General features: G+C 55.5%; 2 protein-coding genes and 1 non-coding gene across 3 annotated transcripts; 1 reads left to right on the forward strand and 2 right to left on the reverse strand.

Moving 5' to 3' along the window:
- Positions 1 to 866: 866 nt before the first annotated feature.
- LOC142403563 (olfactory receptor 14C36-like) lies at positions 867 to 1,832 on the reverse strand. Its single transcript, XM_075489809.1, has one exon. The coding sequence runs from the start codon at positions 1,830 to 1,832 to the stop codon at positions 867 to 869; it is 966 nt and encodes a 321-aa protein (XP_075345924.1).
- Positions 1,833 to 2,398: 566 nt separating this feature from the next.
- LOC142403564 (scavenger receptor cysteine-rich type 1 protein M130-like) lies at positions 2,399 to 19,776 on the reverse strand. The gene is made up of 9 exons (XM_075489810.1): positions 19,422 to 19,776; positions 19,021 to 19,335; positions 18,349 to 18,663; positions 17,468 to 17,740; positions 15,909 to 15,977; positions 6,054 to 6,134; positions 5,735 to 5,929; positions 4,312 to 4,373; positions 2,399 to 2,434 (listed from the first exon to the last, which is right to left on the reverse strand). Exons 1-9 carry the CDS (start codon positions 19,774 to 19,776, stop codon positions 2,399 to 2,401), a joined length of 1,701 nt encoding a protein of 566 aa, XP_075345925.1.
- On the forward strand, positions 13,747 to 13,818 carry TRNAA-UGC (transfer RNA alanine (anticodon UGC)). Its single transcript has one exon. It is a non-coding gene; the product is annotated as a tRNA-Ala (tRNA).
- Positions 19,777 to 21,271: the final 1,495 nt, after the last annotated feature.

A 21,271-nucleotide genomic window follows, 5' to 3' on the forward strand; every position in this document is an offset into this window, starting at 1 on the left:
AATGGGGTGAATTCACAGAAGAAGTGGTCCACTCCAGTGGGGCCACAGAACTCTCTCTGGGACATGACTGAAATGATTACTGTAGTTGCCAGAAATCCCCCTAGCCAAGGTGCAGCTGTCCTCTGGAGACAGATGTCCCCGTTCATGAGTCTTGTAGAGAGCAGGGGGTGGCACACAGCCCGCTACTCATCATAGGATGTGGTCACCAGTAGTAAACCCTCCGTACATGCCAAATGTGCAGGAAACAGTACTAACAATGTGATGAGCAGAGATGGTGCTGTCCCCAGTCACGAAGTGGGCCATCACCTGGGGCAGGGTGGTGGATCTGTAGAAGGTCTCCAGGGAAGACAAATGCCCCAAGAAGCAGCTCATGGGAGTGTACAGATGCTGGTCTGCCACCACCAGCATGATGACGAGAGTTTTCCCAAGCACAAACACCATGCAGGTCATGAGAGAGAGGAGGAAGAGATTTGTCTAAGGGCTGGGAACATTCTCCCTTCCAGGTAGAGGGGACTCCATGATTGCCCCATTGCCCTTTCTCCAAGGAAGCTTTTAGGTCCTTCTTTTCCCCTCTAACTTGGGAGGGAACCAATGAGGAAAAACATTTGGCTCGGTTTTAGTTGCTTGGGTCTCAGACAGACCAGACAATGCAAGTACATTTATTTTGTTCAATTAGAGAAGGAGTATAGCTCCTTATTTACACAGTTGCTGGGTCACACTAGTGAGGTAGATAATGAAGCAGAAGTGGAGTGTCCATATCTCTTTGTGGACAACATGATCACAAGTGAAAAAAGCAAGAAAATAAAAAAGAAAGAAGGACAACCACAGAAACTAATAAAGAAAGGCTGGGCCTGTACTGAGTGACATTATGAGTCATGCATTGAAGAAGATGGACACACTATAGTTTTTGGAAAACATTCAGTCATCAGTTTCCAGACTGCTACCTTGAGCTCCTGGTTCCTCATGCTGTAGATGAGGGGGTTGACTGCTGGAGGCACCATCGAGTACAGACCAGCAACCACTAGATTCAGGGATGGGGAGGAGATGGAGGGAGGCTTCAGGCAGGCAAACAAGGCAGTGATCAAAAACAGAGAGACCACAGCCAGGTGCGGGAGGCACGTGGAAAAGGCTTTGTGCCGTCCCTGCTCAGAGGGGATCCTCAGCACAGCCCTGAAGATCTGCACATAAGACAGCACAATGAAAACAAAACATCCCAAAAAGACAAAAGCACTGAACACAAGAAGTCGAAATTCCCTGAGGTAGACATCTGAGCAGCAGAGCTTGAGGATCTGGGGAAATTCACAGAAGAACTGCTCCACAGCATTGCCCTTGCAGAGTGGTATTAAAAATATATTGGCAGTGTGCATCAGAACATAGAGGAAACCACTGCCCCAGGCAGCTGCTGCCATGTGGACACAAGCTCTGGTGCCCAGGAGGGTCCTGTAGTGCAGGGGCTTGCAGATGGCAATGTAGCGGTCATAGGCCATGACAGTGAGAAGAAAATACTCAGCTGAAATGAAAAAGACAAACAGAAAGACCTGTGCAACACATCCTGTGTAGGAGATGGCCCTGGTGTCCCACAGGGAATTGGCCATGGCTTTGGGGACAGTGGTGGAGATGGAGCCCAGGTCAAGGAGGGAGAGGTTGAGGAGGAAGAAGTACATGGGGGTGTGGAAGTGGTGGTCACAGGCTACGGTGGTGATGATGAGACCGTTGCCCAGGAGGGCAGCCAGGTAGATGCCCAGGAAGAGCCAGAAGTGCAAGAGCTGCAGCTCCCGTGTGTCTGCAAATGCCAGGAGGAGGAATTCAGTGATGGAGCTGGCATTGGACATTTGCTGCTTCTGGGCATGGGCACCTGTCCAAGGAGGAAAAGGCAGTGAGAAGTTAAGGCAGAGTTCTCTGAGCAAAACCTATTCCAGTTCTCATGCAAACCCCCCAGACTTCCTTGCCCCTTTCATGAAGACCTTTGTCATGTCCCTTTTATGAGCTCTGCGTGGTGTTGGCAGAGGGTGCCATTGGGAGCAGGGAGCTCTGCTGTGGACTCTTGAAGTGTCGGTCCTGCCCTACAGCAAAAGGTAAACAGGAACACAGGGCCATCTCGGATTAAATCCGCCTTTGATACCAATGAGCTTTGCCGCATTGTTGCTCCCATTTCACCTGAGAGCAGAGGAGAGCTGTGGGGATTTTGGTTTGTGTATTTTGTTCCAGTTGCCTCACCACAACTGAGGAGTGTTTTTAAGGCAGAAAGCCTTGGCATTCCTCTTGCACTCCAAGTGAAACCGTGTGTGTGCTGACAGGCAAAGGGACTGTCCCTTAGTGCAGGCTATGGAGAGCTGCTCTCTCCATCAGCTCTGGTCTCAGCTGCCCTTTCCTTGCAGCTCTTTGTGCAGGAGGATGATCACACCCCGATGATCCCCTGAGAAGAAACTGGACACTGCTGAGAGCAGAGGAATCCAGTTTCCGAGTGCAGATCTCCAAAGCCCTCCCTGCCATCTCATCGTACCTGAGAAGGATCTCAGCTCCCCCCTCCCAGCCAGGGACACACAGGGCTCATTGCAGCTGCCCACATAGAGATGATGAGCAGCATTGCCATGGCCTTAGCACCGAATATTCGTCTCCATGGGGCTCCCTCCTCTCTGGGGCACAGAGATGCCATGGGAGAGCTGTACCCTTGTGGGGAGGCAGCCTGCTGCCCAGCAGGACCCCCAGAAAATAGTCAAAAATCCTGAGGATGGGGTGCCCTGAAGTGAGGGTCAGCTCATTGCCAGCCCCACACACTGCAGTGCCCAGAGCCCCCAGGTAAGGTGGGGACAAAAGCAGCAAGGACAGGAGGGGAAACACAGAGAAACGCCCCAATGCTCCTGCCAAGGGAGGAAGGACAGGGACAGACAAACAGGCCCTCAGGTGTTTCTCCTTATGGGGTGTCAGGCTGCTAAGAAGAAGACTCAGCCTGAAACCCCAAGACCCTGGGGGCAGAAGCTGTGCTGGATGGGAGAGGAGAGCAGGGGGGTGCTCCAGGAAAGTGTTTGTGCTGCAGGGGATGTCAGGGAGGTGCCCAAAAGCCCCTCCCATGGCATTGCTGGCAGCAGCTCCCTCTCCCTGCCTGCCCGTGACTCTGCTGCCTGGAGCTGGCTCTGCTGGGATCTGCTTCTCTGTCCCCATGTGTCCTCCTTGTCTGTGCTCACAGACCCCATCCCACCCGCTGTGTTCTCTGCTCTGCCCTGCAGACATCTCCTGGCAGCAAGGCACTGACCAGGGACATCTCTGTATGTGCAGGAGCTCAGGAGACACTCAGAGAAATCCTAGTTAGAACGGGGGTCTTCTCTAGAGTGCAGAAATCAATTTCCATCTCCCACTGCCCACCCAGCCAACCAAGAAGAGAAAACACAAAGCACTGAATCCTTCCATTTAATGTAATCCCCATTTTGACCTTTCTCTGGAAAAGTCCCCTTGGAAATGCCCTGGGGGTAACCTGGAGCTGTGAGCAGCCCTGGTCCATGCAGCACCCTCTCAACAGCAGGACCCTGCCTGCCCTGCCAGGAGTTGCTCCTTCCACACAGAGCTTCCCCCCGCAGCACCATGGGGAGCTCCCCGGGCGTGCTGAGTGCGGACCCAGGCAGGCAGCAGGGTCCCTGCCCTGGCACACAGCCCCCTGGGGCACAGGGACCCTGCTCTGAAGGACAGCCCTGGGCAGCCCTGCCTGCACACCCGGCTTCACACCCCTGCAGCCATCCCCGGGAGAACCTTCTGACAGTGCAACAGGGAAGCCCTGCTCTGGACTACGTCCTCCTTCTTCACCCCAGAGAAGCCAAGACAGACATCCTCACAGGTCCTAGTAGTCATGGGATGTGCCAGCTCTGCAAGACTCATCTGCATTGCCCTGCTGCCAGAGACTTACTGTGTCACATGCTGTGAAGATTTCTCTGTGAACAAGCTCAGCTCTGTCCTCCCACCCCAGACTGCCTTTAAGCTCTCTCTGGCGCACTCGTCTCCCCTCGGTGCCTGCAGACACTGCCCTCAGCCCTGCTGCACTTTCTGGAGGAGCCGCTCCTGGGCAGAGCTGTCTCTCTGCAGTGCTGCCCACTTGCCAGGAGCTCCCTGCATCCCAGGAGCCCGGCCCAGCTGAGCAGCAGAGGAGCAGCCCAAGGCAGCACTTCCTCTGCCCCTCTGGGCTCCCTCCAGGTGTCCCTGGGGCTCCAGGGGAACCTGCTGTGAAACAGGCTGAATGTTCCCTCCCTCAGCTGCAGAGAGACACTTCTTTCCTGCAGTGGCATTGCTCCTCTCGGAGACAGAGTTAGGTCTAAAAATCACCTTTTTTGTCTTCTTATTCGGCAGGACAGCCAGACAATGATAGGCAGGGATCTTCTTTACTCCTGCTGAGGGAAGGGATTCAGCTGAGTCAATTGAGGCATCTCAGCCTGCATTTCTATTGTTAGCGCTGGAGGGGGACCCAGCTCCCTCCCATGCCTGTCACAAACCCACGGAAGGCGGCATTCCTCTTGCCTCAGTTGAGGCCTGCGTTAAAGAGGCACCTGCATGTGAGGTCCTTGTCTCAGCTCCCGTGGTAAATGATGAAGAGGTAGGGCAGGAGGTGGCTGTTTAGATGAAATATCTGGTTATGTTTGAGGTACCAGTGGTTGCCCAAGGCATGTGCAAGACAGCTGCACCTGCCCCTATTTACTATCTTCTGGCAGCCTACACTGCCTCCTGACCAAATAGTGTCCTGTGTCATAGGGAGAGCTGCGTTTCTCTGTCTTTTCCATCAGCTGGCTTGCCTAGATCTCCACTGACTATAACAACAGTTTTCATCCCCACATTGCCTAATCAAATTCCGGACAGTTACTCTATTTAATGTGCAAATAGAGGCCTGTAGTGTTATATGAGATGCCAAGGCTCTGGCACAGAACGACATGCGGCTGGCAGGTACAGCCCAGGAAAGCCATCCCCATTCAGAGCAAGAGTGTGACAGACACCCCGGACAGCACTGCAGACAGCTTTGGTGCCTTTGTGCACGCCACGGATTGCCACCACTGCACGGTGGCAAGGTCTGTCCTTTTTCTATCCAGGAGACGTAAGGCAGTCCAGAACACAAGGCACACCAAACTGGGGTCTCCAACGGGGGTCTCCATTCTCACACTACTGGTTTTTTTCTCCACCAACCTTTAGTCAGCCCCTTGAGGATACAGCCAAGGAACGGACCAACGGACCAGTTTTGACAGTGGGCCTGTCAGCAGCACCTTGTCATCCATGGAGATCACCTTCCCATCCACCCTCAGGGGCAGCAGAGACACCACTGAAGTAAACCCCTTTCTTTCCAGGGCTGCATTTCCCAGCCCTGTTTCTCTCTGTCCCTGGGGACAGCAGGGTTGCCTCACTCTCTTGGCATCCAATTTCAGCTTTAGTCTTCCATCTGCTTTCCACCCTGGCATGTCTCTGCTCTGAAGCAAAGCCTTTGCACACATGGGGTTTTGGAGGCTTGCTACCAGGTTTCCCCTGAGGTGCTACAGCCCAAATGTGCACCCTTGCCCTCAGCCAGGGGCAGAGCCAGGACAAGCTGGAGCCTGTGCTTCTTGGCGTCGATGGAGTAACTGCCAAGGCGTGGTAGAACAAGTCACACAGCTTGGGGTGCTGCAATGGATGGGTACAGGCTTTTCAGGACAGGTGGGCTGTTAGGCTCAGCTGTGGGGTTTCTCTCAAAGTGAAGAAGCTGCTGGGATGTGTGGAGCTCCTCTACGGGCAAGTGAAAACTTTGTTGAGCCCTTGTGAGTGAGGATCAGCGGAGGGGCCAGTAAAAGTGACATTGTGGTGGGAGATGAGGAACCCCCAGTCAGGGTGGAGAAGTGGGCATAGTCTTTTCTAAGCACCGCCAGGGAGTCTCTGGATGTAGAAGCCTGGGCCTCGCTGGGGATTTTAATGACCCTGGCATTTTCTGGAAGGGGCACACTGCAGCATGCAAACAGTCCAGGCAGTTTTTGGAGTTTCTTGGGACTACTGCTTAGCACAGCTGCCAGGTGGGCCAACAAATGTAAGGCAAGCCTGGCTCTGACACTTGCCAGCAAGGAAGATCTGGTCAGAGGTGTGAAGATCATTGTAAGTCTTGGCTGTCGTCACCCTAAAATATTGGATCCCAGCTCCTGAGGGGATTGAGGAAGGAAAATAGGAGACTGCAGATGCCTGCCGGACATCAGAGGAGCAGACTTTGTCCTACTCTGGGCAGTTCTACTGGGGATCCAATGGTAGCCCAGCTCAGTACATCTGGTCTTCAAGGACAGCATCCTCCAACAATAGAATTGGTCTATAACAAATCTCATTTGAAACTTGAAAGTAAATTCAAGGACACCATAATGAGCTGGTACTACTTCAGGGACAGTTAAAGAAGAAGCAAAGTTAATCCCAGGCCTTTGTGCCTCAAGGCAGGACTCTGGAGGAAAACAGCCAACGCTGTATAGGAATCAAATCAAGGGCTACTTGAGCAAAGTCAAAATTACCAGTCAGAAGGGACCGGATGTATCAATCTGTATTTACATAGAGGGAGAGAAAGTGCCATCAGCTCGCTGGTCCATGCCCATAGCCTACGAATAAATTGTGAGAATTTACAGAGCAGCATCAAAGTTCTGAAAATGACGGCTTCTTATACACTTATTTCACCCAGGCTTTTTCTGCATACGTCTCAACTTCTGCTGAACATCTTCATTCAAGGGCTGATACAGTTGCCCACACAGAGGTGGCCACTGCCTCCAAGATACGTGAAAGTAGCTGAAGCCCCGACATGGTACTAGGAAATGTGACCCAGGGCTGCTGGGAGCATATCTGGAGCAGGAGCTGTTGGACAGGCAGGGTAGGGCAAAGCATCTCAGTCGAGACAACGGATTGCTCTCTCTTGAGTAGAAAAGGAAGCCTGGACAATTGCACCCAAGCTGTCCAGCGCTGGAGGAGAATGAGGAATGAGTAGGTCTGGATGCTGCAGAGGCTACAAAGAACATGCTCCTGTAACCCAGAGATGTTGGGATGAATGCAGATTTGGCTAGTCAAAAGAGAGTCTTTTGTACACTTTGTGTCTTTGCTTCCCTCTGTGGATTGAGGGAGCTTGTGAGTTCAGCGTGGGACTCACTGTGTGCCAAGACTGAATATGGACAGAGCCCGAGGCAGGGAGTGCTTTGGGGTTTCTTGGGATCTGTGCTTGACACAAAAATGTGTTTTCTATAGGTCTAAGGCTATCCACTGTGGAGAGTGGACTTCAGGGGAAGTAATGTGCACTTAATAGACAGCAGAGGAGTGCATTTTATTTTTTATTGCACCATGCCTTCCTTTGGTTTTGTTTTTCGGCAATTAAGAAACATCCTTCTGTGTCTGGGTGCAGCTCATTCCCCAAGCAAAGCAGGTGGAAACTGGTGCCAATGGGCTGAAACATGCAGCTACAGACTGTAGTGGAGAAAGCTCAGATGTGAACAAAGGTGCTGTAAATCCCAGGTGCCTGATGAGACACATGTGGGGTTGGAGGGAGGGACAAAGGTTGCCCATAGAGTGTCTGACACACAGGGCCTTGCCTTCTCTACATATTCAGTCTTGAATATGTTCACTTTCAATGTGATTTGGAGATTGCTGATAGCCCTTAATGTGTCAGCAGACAAATGAAGAAAAGGGGAAGAAAAAGAAATCCTTTCTTATTGTTTTTGACTATTGAAATCTTTTCACTTCTGAAATCTCTCTAATTAACCACATAAGAACTGGGGAATTAAGAAAATTATGCCCAGAGACTTGGCTTCTTAGGGCATTTTGTATGTGAATGAGCCCTGTGGTGCCAAGTTCCTGAACTGCAGATACTGAAAGTGGAATGAACTGGCCTCTAGAGAAGTAAAAGTCAGCAGCAAACCTCCAAGTTTCTGAGGTTGTTAGTGGTCCCCACTGAGAGCCATCACTGAAGAGACCATGGAGGGAATGAGCAGACAAATCTCCCACTGTTGCACCCATAATCCAAGGGGAAATGGTTAGTGATGTGCTACACCACTGAGACACACGCAAGTCTATGGGGCTGAATGGGATCCACCCAAGAGTACCGAGGGAGCTGGCAGAAGTCCCCACCAAGCATCTTTCAATCCTTTCTCAGCAGTCCTGGCTAAGCGGGAAGGTGCCAGTTGACTGGAGTTTAGCAGGTGAGCAGGCCCAGTCAGCGTGGGTTTATGAAAGGCAGGTCCTGCTTGACTAACCTGATCTCCTTCTATGACAAGGCGAACCGCTTAGTGGATGAGGGGAAGGCTGTGCATGTTGTCTACTTGGACTTTAGTCGAGCCTTTATTGTGGTTTAGCCCCAGTTGGCAATTAAGTACCTCACAGACTCTCGTTCACCCTACCCTCCCTGGTGGGATGGGGGAGAGAATCGGAAGAGCAAAAGTAAGAATTCTCATGAGCTGAGATAAGAACAGTTTAATAATTTGAACAACAAAAACTAAATAGTAATAATTAATTGTAGTGAGAAGGAAAACAATAAGAGAGAAAGAGAGGAACAAAACCCAAGGAAAAAAAAACTGATACAACTGCTCACCACCTGCCGACCGAAGCCCAGCCAGTCCCCAAGCAGTGACCCCTGCTCCCCAGCCAACTCACCCCAGTTTATATACTGAGCATGACATCATATGGTATGGAATAGCCCTTTGGTCAGTTTGGATCAACTCTCCTGGCTGTGTCCCCTCCCAACTTCTTTTGCACCTGGCAGAGCATGGGAAGCTGAAAAGTCCTTGACTGACGTAAACACCACTTAGCAACAGCCAAAACATCAGCGTGTTATCAATATTATTCTCATACTAAAATCCAAAACACAACACTATACCAGCTACTAGGAAGCAAATTAACTCTATCCCAGCCGAAACCAGGACAGTGTTCACCCCTTATTCTATACCATCTATGTCATGCCCAGGTTCTACCCTTTCTAATACAATTAATCACCACCACTTTCCCTGTCTCTAGATATATACACACAGCTATCATTCCCTTGGTCTATGGGCCATCCCTCTACAATGTCCATTGAGTTCATTTAGTCCATGACTTTGGGCTCTATCTGTCATTACAGTCTTTCAGGGCAGGAGAGATGGTGCGTGGTGTTGCATTGTTGCATGCTGAAGCCAGTTCTCGTTCCATCACTGCTGCACTTTGCTTGGTTTCATCAAAGCTCATTCTTCATTAATCTGGGTGATCCTTACTGAAATACCATTGATATAGTAACCATATAAGTAACCATATGGTTACTATACTATATTGGTATAGTAACCATAAAAGTGATGACATACAGTATTATATAGCAAGTGACATAAAACCATTTAGTTCATTGGCTATTCTCACCCAAAATCAAATTCCCTTGAGGAACACATCGGACTTCCCCATACTTCCCCTGGTGGCATTACCCACCAGGTACACCTGGGTCCTTGAGTAAAAGCAATCCCACGAATGGGCTTGCCTTTGCCCGAGGCAGGAGTAACCCAGACTGTCTTCCCCAGCATGTTTTTTATGTGCACTACAGGACCTTATCCCCTTTGACAGTGTGTAGAAGTTCTGATTGGGCAGGGCCAGCTCGATTGGCAGATCCCCTACTATTAACTAATGACGTGGCCTTTGCTAAATGTGCATCCCAATGTTTGAATGTCCCACCACCCATTGCTCACAGTGTTGTCTTTAACAGTCCATTGTATCGTTTGATTTTCCCGGAGGCTGGTGCATGATAGGGGATGTGATACACCCACTCAATGCCATGCTCTTTGGCCCAGGTGTCTATGAGGTTGTTTCAAAAATGAGTCCCGTTCTCTGTCTCAATTCTCTCTGGGGTGCCATGTCGCCATAGGACTTGCTTTTCAAGGCCCAGGATAGTGTTCCGGGCGGTGGCATGGGGCACAGCATATGTTTCCAGCCATCCGGTGGTTGCTTCCACCATTGTAAGCACTTGGTGGGTTTGTGGGAGTGTGGTATAATCGATCTGCCAGGCCTCCCCATATTTATATTTCAGCCATCGCCCTCCATACCACAGAGGCTTTAACCGCTTGGCTTGTTTAACTGCAGCGCATGTTTCACATTCATGGATAACCTGTGCAATAGTGTCCATGGTTAAGTCCACCCCTCGATCACGAGCCCATCTATATGTTGCATCTCTTCCTTGATGGCCTGAGGTGTCATGAGCCCACCGAGCTATAACTAACTCACCCTTATGTTGCCAGTCCAGATCCACCTGAGCCACTTCAATCTGAGCAGCCTGATCCACCTGCTGGTTGTTCTGATGTTCCTCAGTGGCCCGACTCTTGGGTACGTGAGCATCTACGTGACTTACTTTTACAACCAGGTTCTCTACTCGGGCAGCAATAACTTGCCACAGTGCTGCAGCCCAGATGGGTTTGCCTCTGTGCTGCCAATTGTTCTGCTTCCATTGCTGTAACCACCCCCACAAGAAGAAAATTAACTCTATCCCAGCCAAAACCAGGACAGTGATCACAGTGTTATAATACACCAGTGTTGTAGCTATTTGCGGAAGAGTGCTTTCACAGCATCAAGGCCTTCTCTCTTGCTCTCTCTTCCTCCCCAGCAACTAGGTTGGATTTCTTGATGAGGGAAGAGCAGGGGACACCATTTAGCAAGGCAAAGATTTACACAGTGCATTGGTGTCCATGACCATGTTTTGGTAGCGAGGAGGCTGCATGTGTGACCTCTGTGAGAGAAGACCAAGGGCTGCCTCCATGCCAGACAGGGCTGGGTCCAGCCAGCTCCAAAATAGACCCACCGCTGGCCAAAACTGAGCCCAGCAACAAAGCTGGTGGAACGGGTGTGAAAATGTATTTAAGAAGGGGCACAACTTCCAGACTGGAATAGGAGTTAGTGGAAAAAAAACATGTAAGAAAGAGCCCTGCAACACTATGGTCAGTGAAGAAGGAGGAGAACCACCCCCTCGGTGGTCCAGGCACCAGAGCAGATATTCCCCTGCAGCCCAAGCAGAATACCACAGCACAGCAGGTATTTTCCTGCAGCCTATGGAGAAGACCATGGTGGACAATGTAAGCCCTGCAGTCCATGGAGGACGCAATGCTGGAGAATTTGGGTAATTCCTGAAAGAACTGTGGCCTGTGGAGAGCCCAGAGTGGAGCAGGTTCATCTTGAAGGACTGGAGCAGGTTCATCTTGAAGGACTGTAGCCTGTAGGAGGGACCCCATGGGAAAAGTGTGAGAAGGAAGGAGCAGCAGGCAGGAAGTGTTCTGGACTGACCACAACCCCCCTTCCCCATGGCCTAGCGCTGCTCAGAGGGGAGGAGGTAGAAGAGTTGGGAATAAAGGAGTGAAGCTGAGCTGGGGAAAAAAGGGTGGGGAGGAGGCCTTCCATGGGGAAGGAGATAAGGTCTTCCAACAGCCCCACACTTCTTCCACCCTCAGCCTTTGCAGTTACACGTGCCTGGCCTGCCCACCTGCTTTGCCACTGTCACGTTTGGACTGAAGTCCCACACACATTTTGGCATGCCCAGTGTAAGCTGGCCTCCACCCAAATCTGGAGCCCACCTGGCCATGGAGGCAGGGAGAGGACAGGTCCCTCTGCCCAGGGCCAGGAACAGCTCTTCCCTGGGACCCTCGCCAAGGAATGCTCCTCATGTGTGTCAGCCTGTGGCCTGGCAGGGGTGGAATTGGGACAACGGCTGCTGGGGCAGGTCTGAAGTAGCTCAGCTGGCAGAGCATTAGACTGAAGATCTAAAGGTCCCTGGTTCAACCGTGGGCTGATACAGTGCTATCCTCGCTCAGTTTTTTGCAGAGCCTGCCTGCTTCTTCCAGCCTACCCTGGCCCTCCTTGCTCCTTCGCCTCTTGCCAGAGCACTGCCCCTGCACTGTAGCTGCAGATCTGCAGGTTAGAAGGAGCCTTCCTCTTGCTCTACAAGTCCCCAGCCTTCCCCTCAACAGGACTCTCCATTCAGTGCTTCTTTGGGGTGCTCTCCATCTGTCCCTCCTTCCCTGCTCCACAGCAATTGGCACCTTTCCTTTATGGGGTCTCTGCAAAGACCGTGTCTCTCTCCTCTTTGTCATTCTTGATGGTGCACAGACTGCTCCCCTCCTCACACACATCCTGCACCTGGACCTCAGCTTGCAGACCAGAGCATACTGCCCATGGGGGAGGCCACTGTCCCCCCAGTCCCAGGGAGAGGCACTCCCTGGAGCTGAGGCCTGAATGGCAGCGTCCTCCCTCCAGAGGTCTGTCACAGCGAGACCTCTGATGTGTCAAGGACAGCTGGCAAAGCCGTACCCAAATAGACTCACCCACCAGACTGCACTGGCTAGACCAGCTGCAGCCCCTCACAGCCATCAGTCCCTGCACAGAGGAAGAAAGACCTGCTCATGAGCTCCAACAAGCTGCTGGGCTCCCCTCTTGCAACCTCTTGCTGCTACAGAGCCCTGCTCACCCCTCAGGAACACAGTGACAGCTGTGACCCAGCACATCTCCCTCTGTCTCCAGTCTCAGCCTCTCCCCAGTCAGGCCAAGGAATGGCACATACTGGACTACAGTCGCATAGCAACGTGCATGTTCTAACTCTGTGCAGTTCTGCAGCCTCACAGCTGGCTCCTTAGGGATGCATGTGCAGAGAAGTCTGCCTTTTGTTGTGACTGAGCGCAAGTGAGAGGTGGTGAGAGGGAGAGACTGTCTGTCCAAGCACAGTTACTGTCTTGTCAGCTTTGAGCACGAGCTTGAACATGCTTGGCCGCAGGGGTAGTGCCTGCAGGATTATCACTGCTCCAGAAGAGTCCTTCTAGGTCTTTCTTGAGCAAGAATGGGAGAGTTATTACTGTGGATGGGTTTTGGGGTCATGTGTGCAAAGCGGAAGAGGTGAGCAGTCCATCCCCTTAACTCCACTCAACCACTCCAGAAGTTCACAGGCACTGTGGTCTGCTTTTGATTCCCCCAAACCCTCTCTGCCAGGCAGGGGCTCAGCAGGGAAAACTCTATGGCATTGGGCAACACAATTGTCCCAGCTGTGCCACCATGAGGACACCATCCCTGCATGTGGTCAAACCATCAGCCTTTGAGTTACCAGCTGAACACACTCACCCACCCTGCCACAGAGACCCCAGCCAGGGCTGTCCCAGGGCACTGCTTTGCTCCCAGGACAGTCATCAGCGCTGAAGGAATGGGAAGGTCCCTGAGCCCAACCCCCATGCCCAGCCCCATGGAGATGGAAGCCTGCTCTTCAAGACACCTCCAGGGATGCTGGGGAACAGAGGGCTGCAGGGGGAGGCCTGGTGCCTGGAGAAGGGGTATAAGATTTCTGCCACCACGTCCCCTCCACAGCATGCCCTGGGATGCCATCGGAGCCTGCGGGCACCTCACCCCAGGCAGGGCATTTCCCTCACCCTGTTGCACTGCTCCTGCTGTGGAGTTGGGGACAGATGTGGCACAGAGGGGTGTTGCCCTGGGTGGCAGAGGAGGCTCAGGGGAAGGGGTTTTCTCCTCTCCATCGACCCATCCCACAGTGGGCCAGAGCGTGGGAGCAGCACCTGCAGCAAGAGCCTCCTTCTGCCCCATTGCCCTGCTGAGGCGTTGAAGGGGCAGCACTCTGCAGTGCAGCCCTGTGCCAGGATCAGGCCCCAGCACAGAGGCAGTCCCAGCTTGCCCACCTCAGAAGGGTTCAAGTGCTGTTTTCTGCAGAGGTTCCCTGGGCACGCAGGGGACAACAGGACTGTGCTTGTCATAGACACATCACGGGAGGAGAGTGTCTCTCCTGCTGGCAGGTGTCAAGGGGATGTAGCTCAGTGGCAGAGCGCCTGCTTTGCATGTGGGAGGTCCTGGGTTCAATCCCCAGCATCTCCAGGGCTGCTTTTGCCCTGACTCCCCAGCCTCAGGCAGGTGCGGGCTGGAGCCCATGGAACAGCCCATGGAGACTGGGCTCCTGGCAGAGCATGAGGAGAGGGAATCTCAGCCCGTGTGTCCCAGAAAGTGGCTCTGCACCCTGTGCTGGGGCAGTGGGGAGCATAGCTGCATCCTCACCATTGTGGGAGGTAATCCGTGGGCCATGATCCCCCCTGGGGATGGCTGGGGTGTTTTGGGGTGAGCAGCAGGATTATTCCCCAGGGACCATGGGCTCTCGCAGCCCCACAGCCTGACCCCGAGCCTGCTGTCCCTGAGATGTGCCCCTTGCCTGCCACTGTGTCATCGTTCTCTGCTCCCCCTCATCAGCCTCAGGGAGGTGACCCAACACCTGGGCAGGCAAGCCCCAGCTCTGGGTCAAAGCCCTCAGAGACTTTTAATAAGAACCAATATGGACGCACAGTGTAAAAGCGGGAATAAAAATAGAGGAAACTGCAGGCGGTTTCTGCTGCCCGTGGTAAAGGGAGATGTTTCCCTGGTGCTCACAGCTCTCCCAGCTGCACAGAGCTCTCCTCCCTCCTGGCTGCACCCAGCTGCACAGCAGGGATGGGTTCTCCTGGCCTGGGGCTCAGGGACTGTTGTGCACCAAGATGTGGTGTCACAGCCTTTGTGTCCTCATGGAGATGTGCCACAGACACCTCTTCAGCATCATCATAGCCCATGCTACCCAGGGACAGGGACAAGGTGTCTCCTTCAGCTCCAGGGACCCCAGCACTTCTCCGGGAGCGCAGGCTGCCCCCTGCAAGCAGCAAGGCAGGATATTGCAGTTGGCCCATGGGGTCTGTACATCACCTTCCTCCCTGCTCCTCACCACATTTGGCTGCTTCTCCCACCCACAGTCCCTCCAAGGAAAACTCCCGCAGCAGGTTCCCCCTGCCCAGGAGGTTTGGGTGTCAGGACCATAGCGACAGGGGTGGCACCAGGGATGGCACCCCAGGAACCAGCAGCGCTATCTTTCCCTCTCACCTCCAAGTGCATCCCTGGAGCCTGCTCCCTCCTCTGGCACCCTGGGCATTTCCCAAGCTCCCTGCTCAGGAGCAGCACCCTCCCCAAAGTCATGAACCTCCTTGGCATCATCATAGCCATCTGCTGGGTCGCCTCCAGGCACAACAAGAACATCTGAAAGGAGAGGGGATGTGCTGACAGTGAGAAGATATGTCCTGCAGAGCAGAGGACAGGACGATGCACATGGAAACACAGGGTTGAGACTCTGGTGTTGGCAGCACCACAGGAGACCCCCATGTCCTCCCCATCTCTGATGGTGACACTCCGTGACACCTCTGTCCATCACATGTCTACAGGGAGACCAACACCTTCCTGGCTCCATTACCTGGTGCTGATCTCAGACCATCCTCCTCCTCGGTGTCCCCAGGGTAGGGCTGCAGCTGGCTCAGGGACTCCTCTGCATAGGAGCCTGGAGAGATGCAGAGCAGGTGGTATGGAGCGAGCCCCACTGACCTGTCTCATGGTCAGTGCTGCTGGGGAAGGGGGACCCACAGAGCTGGGGCTGCATGAGGAGGAGGGTGGGGAATTTAACCAGCTCCCCCAGGACAAACACTGTCTCAAAGGTGCTCCCAGAGCTGCCCTAGGACAGCCCCTTCCCTCACTCCTCAGGTGTCACATGGGGTGCAGGGGCAGGAAGAGAGGGGCTGTGCAGCTGGGACGGGCAAAGCTGGTGGGGAGAAAGCTCCTCTCCTGGACCCACACCCTGGATTCTCCCCCACAGACAACACAGCCCCAGCGCTGCAGGGACCACAGTGTGGGGGCTTCAGGGGATCACCTCTGGGTTGGGGACAGGGGAAAGGGTCCTGCCTATGTGCATCCAGGGAGGACACACACCCACCTGAGCGACCAAACCTCGCCTGCTTCTCCCACACTGGGCTGTAACCGATCTCCTCGTACACGGCCTCGGGAAAGAGCTCCTGAGCTGTCTGGTAGCCTGGGGACAGAGGCAGGGCTGGCCCAGGGAGAGGCAGAGGGGTGATGGGATCCCACTGTGCTCCCCAGACCTGTTGCTTGGGCCAGCCCAGGACTGGTCTGACAGCGCAGCCCCACTGCACTCTCCAGGTACGGCTGCTGCATCTCCAGTGAGGGGAACGTTGCTGTGGAGATCATCTGGGGCAGCATCACCCTCGCATCATCCTTTCATAGTCAGCGCTCATGCCCCTCTGGCCCCTGGGACATGCCCCCTTGTCTGACCCTGGAGCAGCTCCCATGTTTCCTCTCCACCTGGAGCTGCTCCCTATCTGCCCCATGGGTCTACAGCAGGGCCCCTGCCCTGCCATGGGGTGGGCAGGGCTGGGCAGAGGGACAGGCTGGGGACCTGACACCTCGGAGATGGACCCAACTGCCCCACATGCCTGCTGTCATCTTCTGTTCCCCCAGAGCCCCTTCCAGCACTACCCAGAGCACTGCCAGCCTTGGCCGTCCCCAGCCTGCCATTTCTCTCCTTGCCCCAGTGCTAGCCCCCCATGCTTCTGGGCTCTCTCTAACCCTTGCTGCTGGTGCCCCATGGCCAGGCAGTCAATGGGGCGGTGCATGGCACAGGTGGCAGCACACAGTCTCATCCCCTCCAGCTCTGCCTGTGACCCTCACTGACACCCCACAGCACCCCACAGATCTTTCAGGAAACATGTCCACCTGGGACTGCTGTGGAAGGACCCACCTCTGCGTCCCGACCTGGCCCTTAGCACTTGCCCAGCCAGGAGGGCCAGGAGCAGGCAGAGGAGGGCCCCCAGGATGATGCAGATGATGACGGGCACAGAGACTCTCCTGCTGCTGGGCAAAGGGCCCCGAGTGGGACCTGTATAGGCAAGAACATGGAAGGGGCAGCACCAGGTGTGGGAGACGATGGGGCAGCACCAGCCCTGACTCCCATCACACAAGGCAGCAGGGGGTAGAGGGTCCCAGGGGTGACTTATGGGCAAACATCCACCATGCTGAGTACATTCCAACCATCCCCAACTCCACCACCACCACCCCAGTGCCTCCTCCTGGGAGTTTCCCAGCCCAGCAAGGAGCCCCTTCCATCCAGGTGTGGGTGCCAGCCTGGCCCCAGGGATACCCAGCCTCAGGCAAGAGGACCAGTTACCTGCTCGGGTTGGGGATGCTGCTGTCCTGGGTGGAGCTGCAGAGGAGGAAAAGGAGAGCTGGGCTGAGAGGGTGGGTGTGCAGGTATCGGGGAGCCTCTTCCCCAACAAACCGCGTGTGTGTCTGTAGATATCCCTGACACATCCCACCCAAATTGCCCCTCCAGTAGTGCCAGAAAGGGAGGCCGGGACAGGGCCCAGGGCCTCTGCTCTGGGTGGCAGGCAGCCCAAGTGGGACAGGCTGCCCAGGGAATAGCTCTGGGGCTTTAGGGCCCCATGGGCAGTGCCCAGAGGACACCCAGTTCCACCCAGGCTGCTCCCTGCCTGGCACCAGGCTCCTGCACTCTGCAGGAACGCTCTTGCTCTTGGGAGGTCAGGGGCCATGCCAGGACCAATTGACAAAACACCTTCCCCAGGTCCCTGCCAATACTCCAGCAAGGGGTCCCAGCCCTGCCGCTCACCTGAGCAGCGCACCGCAGCGTCTTCCTTATGCCGGCAAGCACCGCCATCCCCGGGCCGGGCCCAGCAGTCCTGCAGGGATGGCTCCGTCCCCCGGCACTCCACCTGCTCCAGCCAGATGGGGCCTTGCCCCATCCCAAATGCAGCCTCATTCAGGGCAGACACCGCAGGACCACAGCCCAGCTGCCTGCACGCCACCTCGGCATCCCGCATGTCCCAGGAGTCGTCGCACACCGTCCCCCAGGAGCCACGGTGCCACACCTCCACTCTGCCCGAGCACCCGTCCTCGCCTCCCACGGCACGAATCTTCTCCCTGTCTGCAGAAGGCAAAGACCTCCCATGGCACTGAGACAGCAGGCAGAGCCCTGCCACACAAGAAGGGTACACAGAGGAGCAGCTCAATACCTGTGCAGCTCGTGGAGTTGGGGCATGGGGCCAAGGGCTCCGGGGACATTTCTGGGCGTGCCCCTGAAGAAAGAAACCCTGAAGTGAAGGGGCTGCTGTGTGGGATGGTGCAGAAGAGAGCGAGGCTGAGCTCTTCTTGTGCCTCCCTGTACCATCTTGGTCATGGCAGCAACTGATGCCCGGTCATTCAGGGGACACGCGCAGGAATGGGGGGACCCTGATTGCTCAGCCCCTAAAGGTCCCTGGTTCACAGAGCAGCAGTAGTGTGTCTATGGAGGGGAGGCTCTTCTGAAGCCTGTCTGATCTCTTCTGAGACCTCCCCTGGAGATGCCTCTGCCTCCCCCAGGTGCTGCTGGAAACCTGGGTGACAACTGCTGCTGCACTTGTGTGGCTTTGGTCATGTTTGTGCCAACGGCAGCAGAAGGGTCTGACATGGAAAGGAATATCCCCTCTGCATTTGGCTGTGCATAGAGGAAAGCAGGAGGTGGGGTGACACTGTGCCCGAGTGGCTCAGAGTTACCATCGCAGGTGATGTGGATCTCGTCTCGCAGGTGTTCACATGACTGCGGGTCCCAGGCAGTGGAGGGACACTGCCAGAAGGAGCTGGTTTTCTCCCCACACTGCACGTTATCCAGCCACGCAGGGCCAGACACCTTGCCATAGGGCAGGCGTCTTTCCAGGGATCCTCCGTCCCCGCAGCCCAGCTCCTTGCATGCCAGCGACACCGTGCTGAGAGTCATCGAGTTGGAGCAAATGCTCCCCCACGTCCCGTTGTAGAAAACCTGCAGGCGCCCGGAGCAGCCGTCGCTGTTCTGCAGCCTGAGGGCCAGGAACTCTGGGAGGAAAGGCAGGAAGGGGGAAGAGGCTGGTGTGGGGCTGTGGGAGCCAGGACACCTCTGCACTCCCCAGGCCCTCAGCCAGGCAGGGGCAGGGCCAGCATGTGCCCCTTGCACCCAAGAGCAGAGAGAAGTCCCTGATGCACAGACACCCCTGCCCTTCCCGCTAACACTCGGGGATGGCTGAGCTCCCCAGGGACCCCCAGAGGGACTGAGGGTGCCCGTGCATGGGTGTCCACAGGACAGCCCCAGGCAGGGGCTCAGAGGCAGCCATGGACAGCCTTGGCCATGCCCGGCTCTCCCCACGTCCTGGCCTCCCCTCAAACCAGACTCCCACCAGAGCTGCCAGCACAGACCTGAGCAGATGACTCCCGCATCCTCTTTGTGCCCGCAGTCGTGCTGCCCCCAGGGCCTGGCAGGGCAGTCCCAGAGAGCAGCTTCGTCCCCAGAGCAGGTCACGCCATCCAGCCAGATCTGCCCAGAGCCTTCCCCAAACCGAGCAGAGCTGGCCACCTCCACCGCCCCTCCACAGCCCAGCTGGTGGCAAACGACAGCAGCATCAGCCAGGTCCCAGTCATCATCGCAGATGGTCCCCCAGCTGCCCTGGTAGTAGATCTCCACTCTCCCGGCACAGCGCCCAGACCCGTTCACCAGACGGACCCGCCGGCTCCCTGCATTGGGGAGAAACACCAGTGGCTGTCAGGGCATGGCTACCCACACACCCCATCATCTGGGGGGCCCATGAAGCACTGCTCACCCCAACAAATGACTCCCACGTCCTCTGCAACCCCTTCCGCCAGTGCACTCTCAGGCAGGGAGGTGTTGCAGAGGGTCAGCTTGGTCTCATTGCCTGTGCACCGGACCCCTCGCAGCCCTACGGGGCCCATCCCTCGCTCAGCCTTTGGGGGGTTGTAGGCTGCCTCTGCCTGTCCGCACTGCAGCTGCCGGCACACCACGTTGGCCTCCTGCACGTCCCACTGGTCATCCAGGACTCTGCCCCACGTCCCGCGCTGCAAGATCTCCACTCGCCCGTCGCACCGGCTCCCTCCACCCACCAGCCGCAGGGATGCAAAGCTGGCTGAGCCTGGGGAGAGCAGAGATGCCACAGCCATCGGCAGCACTGGGGAGCATGGCACCCTTCAGGGAGGAGGGCAAGGGGGACTTTTCCAACCAAACAGGACAAGTCTGAGCCTTGTGCTGACAAGAGGAGAGGGCAAAGCCCGTGCCTGCTCTCCAGCTCACACCCAGCTCTGCTGCTGCTGGGGGCACCCAGGCAGCTCCTGCCTGGGTGGTGGGATGAGGCTCTGCAGGGCTCTCTGTGGGGATGGCATGCGGTTGTCTGCAGCCAGAGGGATGGAGCAGAGCCCCGCAGCCCTGTCCTGGGCTCATCCCACAGGAAAGAAACACAGGAGCCAAGGCCTGGCAGTGGCGCAGGGGCCTAAGCCGCTGCCCTGAGGGCAGGTGCCTGCCTCCATTCAGTCCTCAGCTCTCCCACAGCACAGTGGTCAGCCTGAGCAGGCCAAGCCCTGCAGAAGGCTTCTGGGGACGCAAGGCTTTCTCCAGGGAGAAATTCAGCCTGGTACTGCCATGGGACCCCTGCTTTGGGTGGCCATGTCACACACAAGGGGCAAAAGGATTCAATGCAGCATTTTCCTGGTGCTCACCTGAGCAAATGACAGCGGCGTTGTTCCCATGGGAGCACGGTGAGGCCCCCAGGGTGATCACTGGGCACTGTCCCAGGTTGACTTCAGTCCCATCACAGTGGAATGAGTCTCTCCAGACTGGTCCGAGTCCTCTCCCAAAATGCCCTCCTCCAGGAAGGGACTCAGCAAAGCCGCAGTTGAGTTGACGACAGAGAACGTGGGCATCCGAGAGATCCCAGCGGGAGGCACAGAGGGTCCCCCAGGTCCCCAGCACCTGGACCTCCACCCTCCCCGCACACGCCGTGCTGCTGTTCACCAGCCTGAAGCCTGTGTACTCTGGGGAAAGAGGAGGAGGGCTGAGGGTGGATTGGTGCTCTTGTACACTCAGAAGCTGGCGGAGAGGCCAGAGGCACAGCATGCCTTTCTTCTCCCTCTGCACTATTTTCATGCTGCAGAAAAACCACCAGCCCTCCTGTCCTCACGCCCAGCCCAGCACGGTCCTTGCTCTCTTCCCCGACCCCCAGCATATCCCCGGTGTTCAACACCCCACCCTGGGTCCTTACGTGTGCAGGTGACAGCAGCGCTGTTCATGTGGGTGCAGGGCTGGTCCCTGCGGGACCCCCTGGGGCAGGAGTTGAGGAGGGATTCATTCCCCACACACTGCAGCTCTCCATCCCAGATGGGACCAACCCTTTCTCCAAAGTGAGCTGCCCCAGCAACAGGCAGGGCCACACCACACTGCAGTTCCCTGCAGACCACGTCAGCAGCTCTGGGACTAAATTGGGAATCACAGACAGTTTTCCACTGGTCCCCATCATGGATCTCCACTCGTCCTGAGCAGTGGCTCTTCCCTTCTACCAGCCGGACAAATCCTGGGAAAAACAAAACCACTGAGAGCTCTCTGGCAGTTAAATGCCCACGTTCCCACATCACCTCCAAGCAAGCCATGACCAAATGGCGCCTT

This window comes from Mycteria americana, unplaced genomic scaffold, assembly GCF_035582795.1.
Source record: "Mycteria americana isolate JAX WOST 10 ecotype Jacksonville Zoo and Gardens unplaced genomic scaffold, USCA_MyAme_1.0 Scaffold_39, whole genome shotgun sequence".
Lineage (NCBI taxonomy): Eukaryota > Metazoa > Chordata > Aves > Ciconiiformes > Ciconiidae > Mycteria > Mycteria americana.